Source organism: Aricia agestis, chromosome 5 (genome assembly GCF_905147365.1).
Source record: "Aricia agestis chromosome 5, ilAriAges1.1, whole genome shotgun sequence".
NCBI lineage: Eukaryota > Metazoa > Arthropoda > Insecta > Lepidoptera > Lycaenidae > Aricia > Aricia agestis.
Window position 1 is genome coordinate 1,381,013 of NC_056410.1, and position 19,338 is coordinate 1,400,350.

The 19,338-nt window shown below is 38.9% G+C and overlaps 2 protein-coding genes across 2 annotated transcripts in view; one reads left to right on the forward strand and one right to left on the reverse strand.

Annotated features, from left to right (window-relative positions):
* Positions 1-7,588, reverse strand: part of LOC121727395 — a 44,604-nt gene extending 37,016 nt beyond the window's left edge. Inside the window, exon 1 of the mRNA XM_042115228.1 lies at positions 5,521-7,588. Coding sequence (XP_041971162.1) covers positions 5,521-7,176 — 1,656 coding nt within the window. The 5' untranslated portion in view covers positions 7,177-7,588. The remainder of the gene's footprint in view (positions 1-5,520) is intronic.
* A 242-nt stretch (positions 7,589-7,830) lies between these two features.
* Positions 7,831-18,963, forward strand: LOC121727405 (DNA-binding protein Ets97D-like). Its single transcript, XM_042115243.1, has 12 exons — positions 7,831-7,894; positions 7,989-8,177; positions 9,669-9,764; positions 10,369-10,490; positions 12,160-12,313; positions 13,022-13,148; positions 14,209-14,334; positions 14,860-14,933; positions 15,909-15,982; positions 16,369-16,501; positions 16,801-16,954; positions 18,790-18,963. The coding sequence occupies exons 2-12, from the start codon at positions 8,039-8,041 to the stop codon at positions 18,890-18,892; spliced, it is 1,302 nt and encodes a 433-aa protein (XP_041971177.1). The 5' UTR covers positions 7,831-7,894; positions 7,989-8,038; the 3' UTR covers positions 18,893-18,963.
* Positions 18,964-19,338: the final 375 nt, after the last annotated feature.

Sequence of the window (19,338 nt, forward strand, 5' to 3'; positions counted from 1 at the left end):
TGTACTTGGCTTTCCTGGACCTTACCTCTTGTGCTTCAGGAAACTTATTCGGCAAAACACTACGTAGATCTTCAGAAAAATTCACGGCAGTTTATTTAAGGCTGTGGTATATATTATGCTTACTATATCACAGCCTTAAAAATACTTGCGCCGGGACCAAAATATAGCACATATTTTGGTCCGGCGCAAGTAGACTACTTGATCGATATAAACGCGATGATATTTTGAGTTGCCCTAGCCTCGACCAACAAGGCAGCTAGGCCGTAACTAGTAAGTCTGGGCACTCGTTAAGAGCCCATATGACCCTAATAGTAGGGGAGGTCGTGTCATTTTTTGCTAAGTCATTTCATACCGACCAAATTTTTGTCCAGCGGTAGCTTAATATTTATCAATCAATATAATCAGCGTCAATCGCCGCACCCGTGGTGGAATGTTAACTGAGAGTATTTCAAAGTTGTAAAAAAAATAATTGCGAAAAGTGATTTTATACCGAATGAAAATTTTAGGGATGATTATTGAGGTCATGCCTAGCCAAAAAAGCACCGTCAGCCGTTTCGCAGATGGGGGATTAAACGTCAGTCGCGTTACTGAACTATGTTAAAAAAGTTGAAATATAAAGTCATTTCATACCGTACAAAATGTATACAGGTGAATGCTGTTACCTTTTAAATAATAAAGACCACCGTCAGTCGTTAATATGAGGGTGGAAAACCCGTCAGCTAGCGACACAACTAATAACTATGCTGCGCTTTTAATGTAATATCTGAGCGCGTCGCGTAGTCACTTTGGTGAATGATGAACTGACGACCTTTTCACCCACATACATTCAGCTGACGGTGATTTTCGTGTGAATTAACAATTAAACTGTCTTATATAGCAATTTTATTTTGGTATAATATTGATTTAATACTCGCCTCCATCTTTAATTACGCCTCCGTGGTTTAGTGGCTTAGAGCGTGGCTCTTGACTCGGGTCGTGGATTATTTCCAAGTTTGATTAATACAAATGCTAATGTCGTTTATTGTGACTCGTTTAAATTTGGAACGCAATTTTTTTTGTTCTCAGGTAAAGATAATAATATGTCGGGGTAATTACTTGGTCTTACATTCGAATTTACGAATTATAACTTTTTTAATAAAAATTAAAGAAAAATTAACATTTAAAATAATCATCATACTTTATACTAAAAAAAATATCATCATACTACCTCTTAGGGTTCCGTACCCAAAGGGTAAAAACGGGACCATATTATTACTAAGACACCGATATCTGTCCGTCTGTCTGTCTGTGTGTCTCCAGGCTGTAAAGTTCTTACACGTGGGAGAGCCATGCTTTGGCACGAATGAGCCGGCTCGACCGGAGAAATACCACGTTCTCACAGAAAACCGGCGTGAAACAAGGGCTGTGTTTCGCCGAGTGAGTGAGTTTACCGGAGGCCCAATCCCCTACCCTATTCCCTTCCCTACCCTCCCCTATTCCCTTCCCTTCTCTACCCTCCCCTATTACCCTATTCCCTCTTAAAAGGCCGGCAATGCGCTTGCAGCTCTTCTGATGCTGCGAGCGTCCATGGGCGACGGAAGTTGCTTTCCATCAGGTGACCCGTTTGCTCGTTTGCCCACTTATGTAATAAAAAAAACACAATTTCTCAGCCCATTTTTGCTCTATTGCGGTACGGAACCCAGGGCGCTAGTCCAACTCGAAAGTTTGGCCGATTTTTTTATATTATATTTTTGATCCTTTTATATTATAAAGGCGAATGTTTTTGCGTTAATAAGGTTGTATGTGTGTGAGTAGGTATGTGAATGTGTACTATGTTTGTAACTTCTTTACGTTTAAATTTTAAGCAGTTGGAGGAATTTCGATAAGCATTAATAAAGAGTTAGCTGATATTATCCTGTATTAACACATTATAGCTAACTAAGTTTTTAACCGACTTTCATAAAGGCGGAGGTGATATTATGTACGAATGTGGATCTATTTTTAGTGTTACGTACCCAAAAAGGTAAAAACGGGACCCTATTATTAAGAATTCGTTGTCTGTCCGTCTGTCTGTATGTATGTCTCCAGGATGTACCTCAATAAACGCTATAGTTAGACTTCTGAAGTTTTTACAGATTTTGTATTTCTGTTGCCGCTATAACAAAAAATACTAAAAACGCAATAAAATTAATATTAATACACCGTGCCACACAACAAACGAGATTTTTTTTTGTTTTTTTCGCTAGTAATCAATAGTGGTAACAGCTGGGCACTTGAAATTTTCACACAATCCTTAATTTATATTTGTTCTTTAATAATAATTAATAGTAAAATTTTAATAAAGTGAATATTAAGGGGGGCTTCCATAAAAAAAACGCAATTTTTTGCCTACTTTCGCTCTGTGACGGAACCCTTATGCACGAGTCCGACTCACACTTGACCGATATTTTATTTTATAAGCTAAACGATTACTTCGCCGTGTGTAAACCGTTTTTCAAAATGTTTCTTTTAATGTTTAGGGTATCATCCCAATTTAGTACCATGTGATGATCTTGGTTTTATAATATATTCTTAACATATTATTATGCTGCCAAAAAGTAAGATTTTTATCAACGTATACCATGGCTCGAAAGGTGCTGAGAGAACTCCTAACTCCTTTATAGATACAAGTTTGGCGGTTTCAGCGTTGTTTTAAGAACGAAAAGCACATGGTAATATGCAAATTACATCATCATTATCATCACTGCGTGCATCACCACCTTATGACACTATTTTTGGTACTTTTCATGGTCTTTTAGATCGAAACTCGAGCTTGCGAGCGATTTTAATAATTATAGTTATGTTGTTTCAACTTTTCAACGGTGACCGAGGTGGCAATTTAATCTATGAGGTATGTGGAGAACCTATAAAAATGTATATGGAAACTTATGGTGATTTCAGTTTTGTGCTACCAAAAAGTAAGATATTGTACCAAAGTATATCACTGTTCCAAGGGTGCTTAGAGAACTCCTAACTTTATAGATATGAGGCTTGAATTCCACCAGGACATCTAGTAAACAATAAAAATAATGTATGATAATGTGATTGGAAAGTAATTTCAATTTGCTGAGAAAACTAAAATGATAACTCGTTGTGCGTATAACATTCTAGACTGCGTAGTCTAAAATGTCATAATTGAGTATTAAAATAATATTAAACCAAATGAAATTGCTATATAAGACAGTTTAATTGTTAATTCACACGAAAATCACCGTCAGCTGAATGTATGTGGGTGAAAAGGTCGTCAGTTCATCTACCAAAGTGACTACGCGACGCGCTCAGATATTACATTGAAAGCGCAGCATAGTTATTAGTTGCGTCGCTAGCTGACGGGTTTTCCACCATCATATTAACGACTGACGGTGGTTTATTATTTAAAAGGTATCAGCATTCACCTGTATACATTTTGTACGGTATGAAATGACTTTATATTTTAAGATTTTTAATATAGTTCAGTAACGCGACTGACGTTGAATCCCCCGTTTGCGAAATGGCTGACGGTGCTTTTTTTATTAAGCATGACCTCAATAATCCATAAAATTTTCATTCGGTATAAAAATACTTTTCGCAATATTTTTTTTTTTACAACTTTGAGATACTCTCAAATTTTAACCCACCACTTCTGAAGCAGCTGACGATCAAAGCTGTTATGTATTAGTGGAATACTATTATTGTAACGATTTTCGCTCGGTATTTTTTTTTTATGAAATAAGGGGGCAAACGAGCAAACGGGTCACCTGATGGAAAGCAACTTCCGTCGCCCATGGACACTCGCAGCATCAGAAGAGCTGCATGTGCGTTGCCGGCCTTTTAAGAGGGAATAGGGGAGGGTAGGGAAGGGAAGGGAATAGGGGAGGGTAGGAAAGGGAATAGGGTAGGGGATTGGGCCTCCGGTAAACTCACTCACTCGGCGAAACACAGCGCAAGCGCTGTTTCACGCCGGTTTTCTGTGAGAACGTGGTATTTATCCGGTCAAGCCGGCCCATTCGTGCCGAAGCATGGCTCTCCCACGTATAAATGAAATGACTTTTCAAAACGAGCGCGACCTCCCCTACTATAACTTGACTACATAGTACATACATTAACCTAGATGTTGTTGTGATTATTTGTGCCCAACGCCTTGGGCACAAATAATGATAATAGTCATGGCAAACAGAACTTGACAATGGATATAAGCCTTAACGAAAACATAAAAACCGAGGACACGATTACAGTTTACGTTTGCGGAAACCAATATGTTTTCATTGAGAGATATATAATATATTCACGACTTAAAAATACTACTACAGCTGCAGCAGTACAGCATATTTAATGATTATGTTAATGACATTTTTAAGTAGAAAGCCTTTAAAGTTTGGTGAAATGGAGTTTACCTTGCAAAAATTATTTGTCTTTTAGGTTTAATCAAAACTTAATTTTGTAAGCAGTTTTAATTATTAATGTATTTTGTCATGGCTGCGTCGAAATATCTGTCCTTTCGACTTTTACTCGCCGCTTTTCGCTAAGGCCACTGTAATTTTCTACAGACCTCTTGATGGGCAATGATTTTTTTATCACCTAATAAAAAGTAAATAATTATTATGAAGTTACTTCATTTTCATTGAGTAATAAATACAAGATGTTATAATTTTGGCACATCATTTATTTCTTAACAAAATGAATTAAAATTTTGTTAGTTCCACTAATTGAACCTTTTGTTATTGTTCTCGTTCGTGTAGAAACAAGATTACTACATTCCATTTTGTAATTAATACAATAACCATTGTTGCTCGGCTGCCACTGGCCGATGTGCACCAAACAGTAGCCAAATATGTAGGTATATATTTAGTATGGTTTAAAAATTTTATAGTCATTTTATAAGCGGCAACAGCTAGGTTAATATTATTTGATGATAAGATTAAAATATATTTAAATATTTAAAAAAATACTGGCCGATGTGCACCAAACAGTAGCCAAATATGTAGGTAAATATTTAGCATGGTTTAAAAATTTTATAGTCATTTTATAAGCGACAACAGCTAGGTTAATATTATTTGATGATAAGATTATAAATATATTTAAATATTTAAAAAAATATCAATATTTTTTTAAATATTTAAATATATATTTTTTTTAAATATATTTTTATTTAATTTATTTTTTTAATTTTATTATTATTTTTAAATATATTTTTATTAAAACTGGCCCTAAATCTTCAAAGATTTAGGGCCAGTTTTACCACTTTCTGATAAGTGCCAGATAGGCTATCCACCACTTAACTTGACAGATAAAGGGCCTGTTTCACCACTTCCTGATAAGGCTATCCACCAATTAACTTGACAGATCAAGTATGGAGAATCTGTCAAAAAAGTTGTGAATAGCCTATTAGGCACTTTATCAGAAAGTGGTGAGACAGGACCAGAGTATGGAGAATCTGTCAAATAAGTTGTGGATGTCCGGCACTTTATCAGGAAGTGGTGACACATGCCCATAGAGATAATTTATCAATTACTTGTTACTCACCTCTGATTCTGTAGGTTTCAAGTCTTCCATACTGCGACTAGCACCTTCGGCTTTCCAGGAATTCAGGATACCGTAATGTCCATCAGTCTTAGTCACCTCAAAGGGTTCATCGTAGATATGGATATCACTATCCTTCACATAAAATTCAGACTTTTTACTCTCTTTACAAGCACAGTTCACATGACACTTGAACCCTACAGTTGTTTCATTGACTTGGCACTTCACACACTTTTCAGGGTCCTTGAATGTACTCAACCATTTATGGTCATTCAAGTTCTCCTTGCTGCAGGAGCAACAGGGATTTGTGTCGTTACTTAGCTTTGTGTATGGCAAACTCAGCGTCGAGTTGGCAACTATGGCACAATTTAGTTTATTCAGGCAATTTGAGATTGGTGTCTTTATGTTGTCATTTATTGGCGCCAGGGTCCTTGTGGTATCTAAAATATTTGTACACAGATAATGTATTTCTTTAGATTTTGGTGCCTCTTTCTTCGTATCATCCTCCTCTACTATGTCGTAAATATTTTTTCGCCCTTCACGTTTCTGTACAGCCTCCTCTAACTTTTCTAACATTTTCTTGACATCTTTTTTTGGTTTCTCCGATTCATTTGAAGCTGCTGCAAATGTCCTGGGGGGCTTTTCGGGTGGCGGCCCTGGGGGAAGAGGCTGCTTCAAAGCTTTCTTCAATGTATCGGTAAGCTTCAGATGAGGATTCTTTCTTTCTAAACGCATCGTTTCACTTGATGCATATAGATCACCTTTAGATCCTAAATCTGAAGTGGGAATTTCTGGGTTACTAATATTGTCACTATTTTCCAGTGAAGATGTTGATATACTAGTTTTACAAAACTTAGAATTATCTGGATGTGCTTCATTTTCTACAGGTGCTATTTTGGACCCACTTCTATGTACTCTATTCAATTTATTTTCTTCTAAATTCTCTGTTTCTGAGCTGATTCCGCTGTCAGTCATAGAATCCAATTTATCCTCCTTCTTAGCCTTGGTTACTTTAGCATATTGATCCAGAATGTGTTTGGGGACCGCAGAGTCTGGAACTGAATCACTTGTCACTTCCCGCACTTCACCAACAATAAAAACAGGATCTATAGATGGTTTAAAATTCTCTTTCTTCATCTGAATTTCAAGAAAGTTGCCCAACTGTTTTAATTTATCTTTACTAAGTTTCTTTTCACCCATTTTTAGAGTAAAATCTCCAGTTTCAGATCTGCCACTACAGCTGCCGTGACGTTTGGGGCTGGAGTTGATTTTGATGCTTCGGTCGCACCTGAAGGCGTGACTTCTGTGTAATTTTTTGCCGGGGTCGCTGCTCTGGCGGCTCAGAGCGGTCTTGCCGTCGCTGAAGCTCTTCCTCACGTCACTGATGCTATACAGATAGCTCGCGTTGGGTTCAATAGAGCACTCGATGTTCGATGAATCACATTCATTGTTGTGTTTATCTTCTTGCAGTAATGGTTCATTTTCAAAGCGATCCTTGATGAGTCTGCACGCCTCTGTTTGGGTTTTATGAGTAAGACTCGTCTGTTTGTTCAGCTGGGCGCTTTTTTTCCCGACGATCAACACATCGTTTTCGACACTGAGGCTTTCAAATTTAGATTTAATTGCTTGAACTCTATTTTTAGGCTGTGCCAACATCATTTATAAGTAAAATACATTTTAAATTTCAAAAACTAATTTGCATGAGCAGTGTGCACCGAACGTTTATGTTCGAAAACATTAACAAACTTTTAAATTAGAGTCACCAACTGTGTTAGAACCGTAGATTTGATATGAATTCTTATTTCAACATATGGACCGGCCAAAACTTACGAACTATTTATATTTACACCAGAAAAAAACAACATTCAATCGTTTCAAAACAAAGCACCAATGTTTTCTTCACATACGCGTGGCATAAAGTTTATTGTGCATTAAAATATAACTTTTACTAAGCTTTTCAACAAATAAGTTCCAGAAATCGTTTAAACTAAATCTGTTAACTGCAAAAAGTTCACAAAACTGTTGAATGTTGATCAAACTTGTGTCTCGAAACTTGTTCGTTGTTCAAGAGATCGGAGGTGGGTGATATGAGAGGGGGAGCCGGGGGGGATGGGATGGGTGACAGTTGACATATGACAGCTGAGAACTGTCAAAACATTATCAGTGTTACCAGTTCAATAATATTATAAAGGTGCTTTTGTCTGTGGAAAGTCTATAGTCTATACTCTATAGACTTGCCCATTTAATCTGTGGACTTGCCAAGTATTGCTAAATAAAGAAAAAAAGAAAATTGTCTATTCTAGTTTCCATTGGCGCACGCGGAAGTGGAATTAGATTCAATTTCCTTTTCCTTGAAATTTTCAAATGTTTCTTTGAGGTGTAAAATATAAACAAGTTTATTATAGTGATTAATCATTTGATTGATATTTATTTGTTATCAAGCAGATAAATAATGTATCGTTTGGTTTCAGATTAATTTGCTGAGTACCCGTTACAACTTACAATAGTACATAAATCAAGAATGGAAGTTACAGATATTAGTGATTTGCTTAATGTGCGAACAATTAAAATGGAAAATCCATTTAACGAGGACTGTGTGGAAGTGGATTCACCAGATCCACTTTCAATTATACCACAATATGTCACAGAGTCAGATTTAGGTATGTACACTATTTTGCTATATTTAAATTAAGATAAGCAGTAAACATAATATTACATTTCAATTTATCTGTATTTAAAGAATAGTTCCTTTTAACATGTTTTACAATAATAAACTATTCCTACTATGCTGAATATTATTATGTGTCATTGACGATTGTTGGCAATGATATTTTATCTTAAACGCCTTGAAAATAATTGCTTGTTAAGTACCCCGCAAACGATCAAATTTGTTTGACAAACATGTTTGATGTAATTTACGTTTTCATCAAACAGCAGCGCAGACAAACAAACGTGCATCAAACAAGTTTGTCAAACAATTAGCTAGACTCGGTTTGAGATCATGAGATCTCGTTTGACAAATACAGCTGAACACGTTCAAACACGTTTGTCAAACGCTACGCTACGCCAATGCAAATTTTCTTCGGGTCAAACATGTAGTTTGTTTGACAAACGCTTCAAACAAAGCTGTACACTATCAAACTGTTTGACAAACAAGTTGATCTTTGCGGGGTACCTTACATTTTGAAATATGAAGTTCTCCTTGTCTGTTGTGCTACAAAGACATTTTAAAAACCAAAACAAAACTTTGTATACTTGTATACAATGTAACAATATTTTTAGGGTTCTTTACTCTAAAGGGTAAAAACGGGACATAGGTCCCATTTTTACATAGACCGGGAGCTAAGACTTTGTTGTCTATCTGTCTGTCTCCAGGCCGTTTCTAAAGAACAACTGTAGCTAGACTTCTGAATTTTCACAGATTATGTATTTCTGTTGCCGCTATAACAACAAATTCAAAAAAATAAATAAAGTTAATATTTAAGGGAGCGACTAACCATAAATTGTCGATTTTATAATTCATTTTTATACTTGCAAAAAAATTGTTTCTTTTTCTAAAATTAGAAACTACATATTTAAAAAAATTCGATCTGAGCAAAAACACGATATCTTAAAATTTTCTCCATAGAAAAAAATCACAAAGATGCATCTAATTTTCACGAATTTTTCATTTATTGCCATAACCGTGCATTTTAACACATTGTATATCATTGAGTGATCGACCTAGCGGATTTTTAAGTTGTAAGTATATTTATCGAGTTATTGAGAAAAAAATAATTTGGCGATGAATCCGCGTCGTTCTTTTTCACCTGGCATATGAAAGACAGGCGTGAGTGTGAAGAGAGAAGGACGATGTTTGATTTTTGAGGTTAGTCGCCTCTTAAGGGGCCCAGGGCTCCCGTACAACAAACATGATATTTCTGGCCTTTTTTGCTCGATATCAATAATGGCAACAGGTAGGCACATGAAATTTTAACAAAATCCCCAGTTAAATGTATAATTTCATAATTAAAATAAAAAAATAAGGGGGGCTCCCATACAAAAAAAAAAACAAATTTTGAACAAGGGTTATAGACTAGCCAATAAAAGATGTTTTACATTTTACATAAGTACAAAAATACTTAATAAATTATGCTTATAAAAATTTACAGGGCTAATGCAAAGTGGTTCAGAAATGCTTGAAGCGCCCATGGCTGTATTTGCAGATAGTATTGACGAGGACACAGTACAGAGCAATGAATCATCAGGTATATCTTCATTTCTATTATCATTGTAAAAAATCTAAATAAAGAATTGTTGAAGGTTTTATTGGAAACTTTGCGAAAATAGCATGACTGCTTAGACCAGGGGTTCCCAAACTGTGCGCCGTGGGAAGGCAAGAGGGGCGCCGTGAGTCCATCCTCCATCATTATCAGAAACCACAAATTATATTAACCTGTCGATCGTGGAAAAACGAGACACGATATTCTATTGTGTCTCGTTCACCGGTGAGCGTATGGGGCTTGATGAATTAATTAAACAAAGCAGGCAGAGAATTAAAGATTTGTTTATTATTATTGACCTGCTTAACCTAACTATTATCATAAAAGGTGTATAATTAATGTATCTTTTTGTAAAAGCTGGGTAGAGTAGGGCGCCACTCTGTGACAAAATCTTGTGACGTATTACTGCTCCGCAGGCTGAAAAAGATAGGGAACCCCTGGCTTAGACATTAAAATGACATCCACTCTCTTTTCTGGATGTGACTTATCCAAACATTTTTAACCTCATTACCTAATAGGTTAAAAAGACAAAACACCATTTTGCCTATTTACCTAAATACACTATTAAAAATCATAATTTATTTTACAGAGGAAGTTATAATACAGTTAATGGACATAAGAACAAGACTTTCGAGATTGAAGTCAATGTTGGAGAAACGTTTGAACATGGACCTAGCAGAATATACATTTTGGCTGCAGGATGCTAAAATGGTAACCTTACTATTACCAGCTACCAGCAGATAAATTATTTCATTGGGAGATGACATACCTAAGTAAATCAAATCATATGAAATAATTAGTATTCAGAGTGAATTATTTGAGTAACTTATTTTTATTCAGAGTTTTGACTATTTACAGTAATTTTTACTGTGTTTGTGATACCACACAATGCCACGTATTATGCCATCCGCCAGGCGCCATAATATTATTTTATAACCACACAAGAATGAAGAACGTCCATTGTAAAGTTGACACGAAATTTTAGCTTCTCCTCCTTCGTCTTGTTGTATTTTGTTTTTAATTTTTATTTATTTATTTATACTTTTACTATTTATACTATGAGGTAACTATCAAATGATTTTAATATATGTTTTTGACTTTATGTTTTAATATTATGTTAAAATAATATGTAATAAGATCTTTTCAAATAAGTAGTTACTTAAGGCACGTTTGCATGTTGATCAGAATAAGATTTAAAGAAAATGTTTTGAAATAATTAGACAATATTTCCACGCCAATGAGGCACCAATTTTGATACCATACATAAATATTAAGAACCATTGTAAAACAAATTTCCTGGAAATAAATACTATTCTATTCTATTCTACACCGCAATGGCAGCGGCCGGCAACGGTGCGGCGAGCACTTTTAGTGTAATTTTAAACTTTATTTACATATACTATAGATACTCTGCCGGCCTCGCCGCGCCTCGCCACGCCTCTGCCGACCGCTGCCGGCCTCTGCCGGCCTCTGCCATTCCGGTGTGGGCCTAAAGCATTAACTGTAACATTAAACTGTTCCTGATCTTCATACTGTAGTTTAAAGTGCAGAATAATGCAGGCCTGAAATATCTCTATTTCACTAATTGAACAGATCATTTCTGAGTTAAGCTCATGTATATTAAGCTCGTCACAGACAGAGCAGGTAATGTATATTAATGTACATTACATCCCGGGATGTATATCTTTACATTATATTAATGTATCACACACACAACAGTTAATGTAATGTATCTTTCCCTACATTTCAATGGTAGCCGCCCCGCTTGACGCACATTTCTGCTGCTAAAGTGTTATACAGGCTGTTCTTATTTTTAATGTAGTAATACTATGGCCTTTCGAGTTACTTGCTATTAGATTCACTAGATAGTTCATCAGAAGCTGATTCGGATTGTAATTTTGATGCGCGCATTGTTACATATTGTGCCAAAAACAGAACGATGTGGATTGAAGATATTTGATTGAAAATATAGGCTCTGGGAAACAGACTGCCTGCAGTACCTGCTGTGAAGTGCTGTGCTAAGGTGGCAAGTGGCAACACTGTGTATATCTGTCTATCATACACATATAATATAATCACAGAAAATTTTGAACACCCTATGAAGAAAAGAGATGTATCGTAATATACAGAAATATATTGAGATGTATTTAGATGTATCAAAATATAAATGTATATTTTCATATAGCTCGGTATCTTAAGATACGAAGATGTAAAAATATACATTATAGCTGCTGTGTGTGGTCTCCTGACGATTTCTATAGCAAGATGTATTGAGATGTATCGAGATGTATCGTGCTATAATATACATCGTTACATTACCTGCTCTGTGTGTGACAAGCTTTATTGTATTGTGTTAATTGAAAAATATTAAACTTTCTAGTTGGAGAGTCACAAAACTCTAGTGGAGCAGTGCATACGAGGTACCGGTGTGGTTCAAGTCAACATCCAGATACGAGTGGCCCAGAAAAAGATTAACATCTTAGATGTCCTCAAACCTGATGAAGAGCTGCTGCATTTGCCACAAGATGAAAATGGTAAGTACCACATATTGTCCTAAGTGATGAAGGAACGAACCTTAAAACCCTAAAACATAAATACCTTGCTTAAGATGGCGCTTTGCCAGATGTTAGGTTTTGGTAAAATCCATAAAGTTAATATACCTAGAGCAACAATCTCCAGCTGTCAAACGAAACCGAAATTGGTTTCATCTGTGTATAAAAATATGTGTACGTATACACTTACACAAGCATGATTGAACATGATTTCTATGAGATTAAATTGTCAACGTGCGGCACGTGCCGACTGGACGTCAAAAAAGAGTGCTGCTGTCATGTATCACACGTCTCTTTTTACCACGCATTGTTACTGATAGTGACATCTCTCTTGCTCAGGCCTTTGTTTCTCTATTCCATGTATGTATATTACCTTTATGGTAAAATCAGTAATTGTGTGTGTGTATAATATATTTATATCCATCTATCCATACTTTGTACAGAGACAAATTAATGTATTATTTAAACTTTCCTGGGACCTAAAGTATTTTAAAAATTTCATCCAAATTGTTTAAACAACATTTTTTCAATAAATTTGAAACAAATTTTGCAAACTGAATTTTTGCAATTTTTTGTGAACAATAATGCCGCAATGACGTCACAGCACGAGATGCACATTTAATTCGCGCGGGTTGTGAATAAGCGTTCAGAGGCCATAGACAATCACATATTTTTTATTTATTCCATCAGTTGAGGTGGATGATGTTACGGTGGAGTCGGCCGCGCCGGCGCCTGGCGTGCACGCCGCCGCCGTCAAGTGGGTCGTCGACACACAGTTCCGGAACCGGACGAATATGCCCGACGACCCCTTGAGTTGGTAAGGCTCGATCATTTAATATACTGTTATACCATCAGAGAAAGCAGAAAGCGGACCCACGTTATTTGACCACTGTCTTACCCCCGATACCGGATTAGTTCCAAATTGAGCCGCAGCACGATTGTGCGCTAGTATAGCTGTCAGGAGTGGGGAAAAGCCGTTGTTGAGAGATTAGTTCCAAATTGAGCCGCAGCACTAATTTGCGCTAGTATATCGGAAGTGGCAAAAGCTGTTGAGATCGAGCTGATTCGATTCTCGATTCGATTCTGTAGGCCTAGTACGAAACCGTTTTGAGACTTAAACAATCGGACGAGAAAGCCGCGTCCTGCTCTAACAACGTCATTTCACGTTTGTTAGAGTAGGACTCAAAAAATCGTACGAGAATGTTGCGTAACATTCTCGTACGATTTTTTGAGTCTCAAAACCATTTCGTGGTACGGGCCCTGATTCTGTTGAAAGCAAAAAAGCTGGTGAAATATATCATGTCAATGTTTCTTGGTATATCTGTCGGATGGACTTGACATAATATAACTCAACCAAATAAAGTCGGTCCGCCATTTACCTGCGGGCTGCGAATCAGTTTATCTGAAAGCACTTATTATAAACTGCTCTCATACTACTCAATACTAATCTTGGCTGATACGCTCTCTGTGTCGTCAAGTCAATCAAGAGAAAGTAGTACTTAAGAACCCGTAGTACGGCCACCCATATTTCAATTCTATTTCTAGAAAACCAGGCCAAAAAAAAAAAGAATGTGTAAGAATCGCCCATAGACTGCATAAACTTGTATTTAAATACGTGTGGCACTCGGGGACTGCCGCGGTAAAGCTATAATTGCTTAGCATTTTTATCGATGTCTGCAATTATTATAATTCGCATACATCTAGTCGCATGCACACAATCACCGTCTGCCGAACTGACAACAGCGGTGCGGCTGTGCCGGTCGGAGCTTTGCAATAGCTTAAAAATGTGTGATCGTCCAGGTCGGTGCAGCACGTGAAGCTGCGAGTGCAGTGGGGGGTGTTATGGTAAACTTCGTTAAAATTATGTCATCGTGCAGGTCGGTGCAGCACGTGAAGCTGTGGGTGCAGTGGGCGGTGCGGCAGTTCAACCTGACGGGGCTGCGCCTCTCCCAGTGGAACATCAACGGCCCGCAGCTCTGCGCCATGACCACGCAACAGTTCAGGTAGTTACCGCGCTGTTTTTAACACGCTTTTATTATCTTGGGCTGTATGTATGTAACGGAATCTTTGAGCACGAATTTTACCTATCTCCACGAGTTTAATTAATTCGAATCCTTGCATACGTATTAAGAGCCTATGACAATGCAGTAATTTGTTAAAATAAAGAAATAATAATAAAAAGCGTACTTTTTTAGTTATTTTTAATTATTATTATTCTGTGCAAATGCCCTAATGCCATGCCATGCCACTGCTTAAATAACATCTGCCGCAATATTCTCTAGCTCAGGTTTTAAAATTTTGTTATTTATTAATAATTTAATTCAGGCATCAATGCCCATATTATAAATACCTTATAGACTAACATACATACGATTATACTGAAACTAACAATATTGCCTACTGATAGTCCACGTCATCTTATTGATGCTCACTTTCATGTGAAATGTGAACGCACTTGTCACGTCAGAATTATCTTTTCTTTCTAGAGCTAATTTGTGTTGCTATTAAATGTTTTTTTATGTTTTCAGGGAGAAAGTACCATCTGATCCTGGTGACTTATTCTGGACACATTTTGAGTTGCTCAGGAAATGCAAGTTTATCGGTAAGAATTTATTCCATACAAACAGTTCCGTCACTCATAATAATAGTAATAATATGCTTACTGTTCTATCTATACTAATAATAATTTTATAAAGAGGTAAACTTTGTTTGTTTGTTTGTTTGTTTGTAATGAATAGGCTCAAAAACTACTGGACCGATTTTAAAAATTCTTTAACCAATCGAAAGCTACATTACTTACGAGTAACATAGGCTACTTTTTATTTTGGAAAATATTTTCCAAAATAAAAAGTAGCCTATCCTTACCCTCCACTATTACCCTGTTCCCTCTTGAAGGGCCGGCAACGCACTTGCAGCTTTTCTGATGCTGCGAGTGTCCATTGGCGACGGAAGTTGCTTTCCATCAGGTGACCCGTTTGCTCGTTTGCCCCCTTATTTCATTAAAAAAAAAATGCAACACGACACGACGCGACACTTCGCGTTCCATATAAATGATGTCTGTAATGTTAGTTCTCGCTACGTGAAGTCTCGAGTCTCGTCGCTGCCGCGTAGTGTCGTATAGACGTGTGGTCTCACCTTTACTAATAAAAAAAGTAATAGTGTGTATAAACACACTATGCCGAAGATACGCGGCCGAAGTTTCGCGGCCGATATTATGTTCCGACGCATTCGGCTGATGTGGCACACGATAAGAGCCGAAATTAAGCGGCGGAAATTCAGTTACATAACTTTGTCCGAGTATTTGAGAAGTTCGGCTGTACGCTATAACGCGACCTAACCGCGGCCGCGTATTTTCGGCATGGTGTGTGTTTAGACACCTATGCTGATAACTGTACAAAATCAGCTTGTCTTTGTTTGACATATTATCTAATAAGTCACATGATGAACAAAGACGGTGGACTTTGAATAATAATAAATTTACTCTGTGTAAATATATCTTTATTAGTAAAAGGATAGTACTTAAATATTTTTATGACGTTGTTTTGTCAATTGAGTTTTAACTCATGGATTTTTTTAGCCGTGCAGACAGCAGAGCCTGCCGTAAAAGACGTCCTGGACATCACCTCATGTGCAATAAAGAAAAAACCCAAGGTAAACAAATTTTAATTACAACCATTTATCTTTTAAAAATTTAAAATATAAATGATAATTTTGATATCTGTAAAGAGATAATTTATAATAGATTTTTCTTAGACTTTTTAAAATATATAGTAAAAAATAGAAACGCATATAAACCGACCGCAAAATTTGTGACTCAAAACCCCATGGTATAATGTTTTTGTCTTTAATGCTGATTGCTGATATTTAAAGCTGTGCTAAAATTTAAAGCTGTGTTCTAAAAATGTGATGTTGATTAATGAGACAGTTATTAATCGAACACTGTGTCTTTCCCTTCCACTCTTGCCGAGCGTTCTTAAAGTTGTGCACTGCCTATAAAGGTCCTTGAGGTGTATGTATGACGTCATGAATATTACCAGATATCTGCGATGACTGGCGCGGCGGAGGAGTGTGCGGTGGCGCGGTGCGGCAACAACGGCCAGGTGCAGCTGTGGCAGTTCCTGCTGGAGCTGCTCACCAGCGCCGAGTACTTCGACGTCATACGGTGGCACGGTGAGTGATGATGATGACGGGGGCGATTCGTATTAAAAACGCATCAAGGATGTACCGCGTGCCAGCCCCGGATTTATAAATAAGCCATAAAGCCCCCAGCCTAGGGCGGCAGCATCTACTACAGAGTGGGTACATGTGGCGGCGGAAGTAAAGTGGCCCTAAAAATATAAAATGCTGAACTGCCGCGTACGCTAGAAACTTACGTAGATGAACTAAGATAAAAGTATTCTATTCATTTTATTTTGCTTTTTACTTTTTAGTATGTCACGATAACCTTAACAAAACAATGTTATGAGCAGGTTCGGACGGCGAGTTTAAGCTGCTGGAGCCGGAGCGCGTGGCGCGGCTGTGGGGGCGGCGCAAGCACAAGCCCGCCATGAACTACGAGAAGCTGTCGCGCGCGCTCAGATACTACTACGACGGCGATATGATCGCCAAGGTCGCCGGCAAGCGGTGAGCATACAACGTAATATATAATATTATCTCTCGTGATGTCTGCTCATGTCTAGCTCGCGCTAGACATCACGACGACGAGATGACGTGAGACGACATAGCTCTCGCGATGTCTGCCCATGTGTAGCGCGACGTGAGACGACATAGCTCTCGCGATGTCTGCCCATGTGTAGCGCGACGTGAGACGACATAGTTCTCGCGATGTCTGCCCATGTGTAGCGCGACGTGAGACGACATAGCTCTCGCGATGTCTGCCCATGTGTAGCGCGACGTGAGACGACATAGCTCTCGCGATGTCTGCCCATGTGTAGCGCGACGTGAGACGACATAGCTCTCGCGATGTCTGCCCATGTGTAGCGCGACGTGAGACGACATAGTTCTCGCGATGTCTGCTCATGTGTAGCGCGACGTGAGACGACATAGCTCTCGCGATGTCTGCCCATGTGTAGCGCGACGTGAGTCGACATAGCTCTCGCGATGTCTGCCCATGTGTAGCGCGACGTGAGACGACATAGCTCTCGCGATGTCTGCCCATGTGTAGCGCGACGTGAGACGACATAGCTCTCGCGATGTCTGCCCATGTGTAGCGCGACGTGAGACGACATAGCTCTCGCGATGTCTGCCCATGTGTAGCGCGACGTGAGACGACATAGCTCTCGCGATGTCTGCCCATGTGTAGCGCGACGTGAGACGACATAGCTCTCGCGATGTCTGCCCATGTCTAGCGCGACGTGAGACGACATAGCTCTCGCGATGTCTGCCCATGTGTAGCGCGACGTGAGACGACATAGTTCTCGCGATGTCTGCTCATGTCTAGCGCGACGTGAGACGACATAGCTCTCGCGATGTCTGCCCATGTGTAGCGCGACGTGAGACGACATAGCTCTCGCGATGTCTGCCCATGTGTAGCGCGACGTGAGACGACATAGCTCTCGCGATGTCTGCCCATGTGTAGCGCGACGTGAGACGAAATAGCTCTCGCGATGTCTGCCCATGTGTAGCGCGACGTGAGACGACATAGCTCTCGCGATGTCTGCCCATGTGTAGCGCGACGTGAGACGCCATAGCTCTCGCGATGTCTGTCATGTCTAGGGCGACGTGAGACGACATAGCTCTCGCGATGTCTGCCCATGTGTAGCGCGACGTGAGACGACATAGTTCTCGCGATGTCTGCTCATGTCTAGCGCGACGTGAGACGAAATAGCTCTCGCGATGTCTGCCCATGTGTAGCGCGACGTGAGACGACATAGCTCTCGCGATGTCTGCCCATGTGTAGCGCGACGTGAGACGACATAGCTCTCGCGATGTCTGCCCATGTGTAGCGCGACGTGAGACGACATAGCTCTCGCGATGTCTGCCCATGTGTAGCGCGACGTGAGACGACATAGTTCTCGCGATGTCTGCTCATGTCTAGCGCGACGTGAGACGTATATAATAACAAACTATAAGTCAATGAACATTGTAAAAAATCGGACGTTGTAGTATTCTGACCTCGACAAAATACATTAAGATTAAGATCTTAATGTAATTAAGGTTAATAATTAGGTATAATAAAAATGACTAATTCATTAACAAAATTCTACAAGGATAAAAATGTCATATAAATATTTTGTTGAACAAAATGTCGATTCAGTGTGTCTCTATCTTTCATTTTCTATCCTGAGCTTTGCCCGCATGGATTTGAGTTTTCTATGATAATAATATAATATTCTTTATTTCTTTGAATGCAATAAAACGGATCATCGAATCAATCTAACACATTGTCTATTCGTCCACAAAAGAAACCTCTGTGATTGTTGACATCAGGGTTTGCAGGGACTTATTACTGTTTGCAGGTTCGTGTATAAGTTCGTGTGCGACCTGCAGCAGCTGGTGGGGTACAGCGCGGCCGAGCTCGCTGACCTGGTGAAGGAGGTGCACGACGCCGGGGATATCTGACGTGACACGTCATAACCACAGTAAACAGAACTAAGTGCCAGCGCACACGGCGAGTTGCGTTATATAATAAAATAGTAATATTTTTGACGCATAGCCGGCCACACGGACGCTGCGTCATCGCAGCGTTATTACGAAGCAGTCTTAACGTCAACACTCAACACCCCCTCCCGCTTCGTCTCGGGGGCTGCTGTCCGTCATGTGTGCGTTGCGACGACGCAGCGTGCCGTGTGGCCGGTTATTTGTATGTATAACAGAACAACGGCAGCGCTGCGTCGACGCAACGCTGACTGCCGAGCAGAGTCTAACGAGTAGGCCGACTCAGAAGAGATCTCGAAATTTATACGTTTGACGTAGTATGTCATATCGGCCGGCGCGCGCAGTACTAATGCGTTACTAAGCATTGTGAAACATGTTGAAAGTGACAGTGGCGCCCAACTCGCGTATAT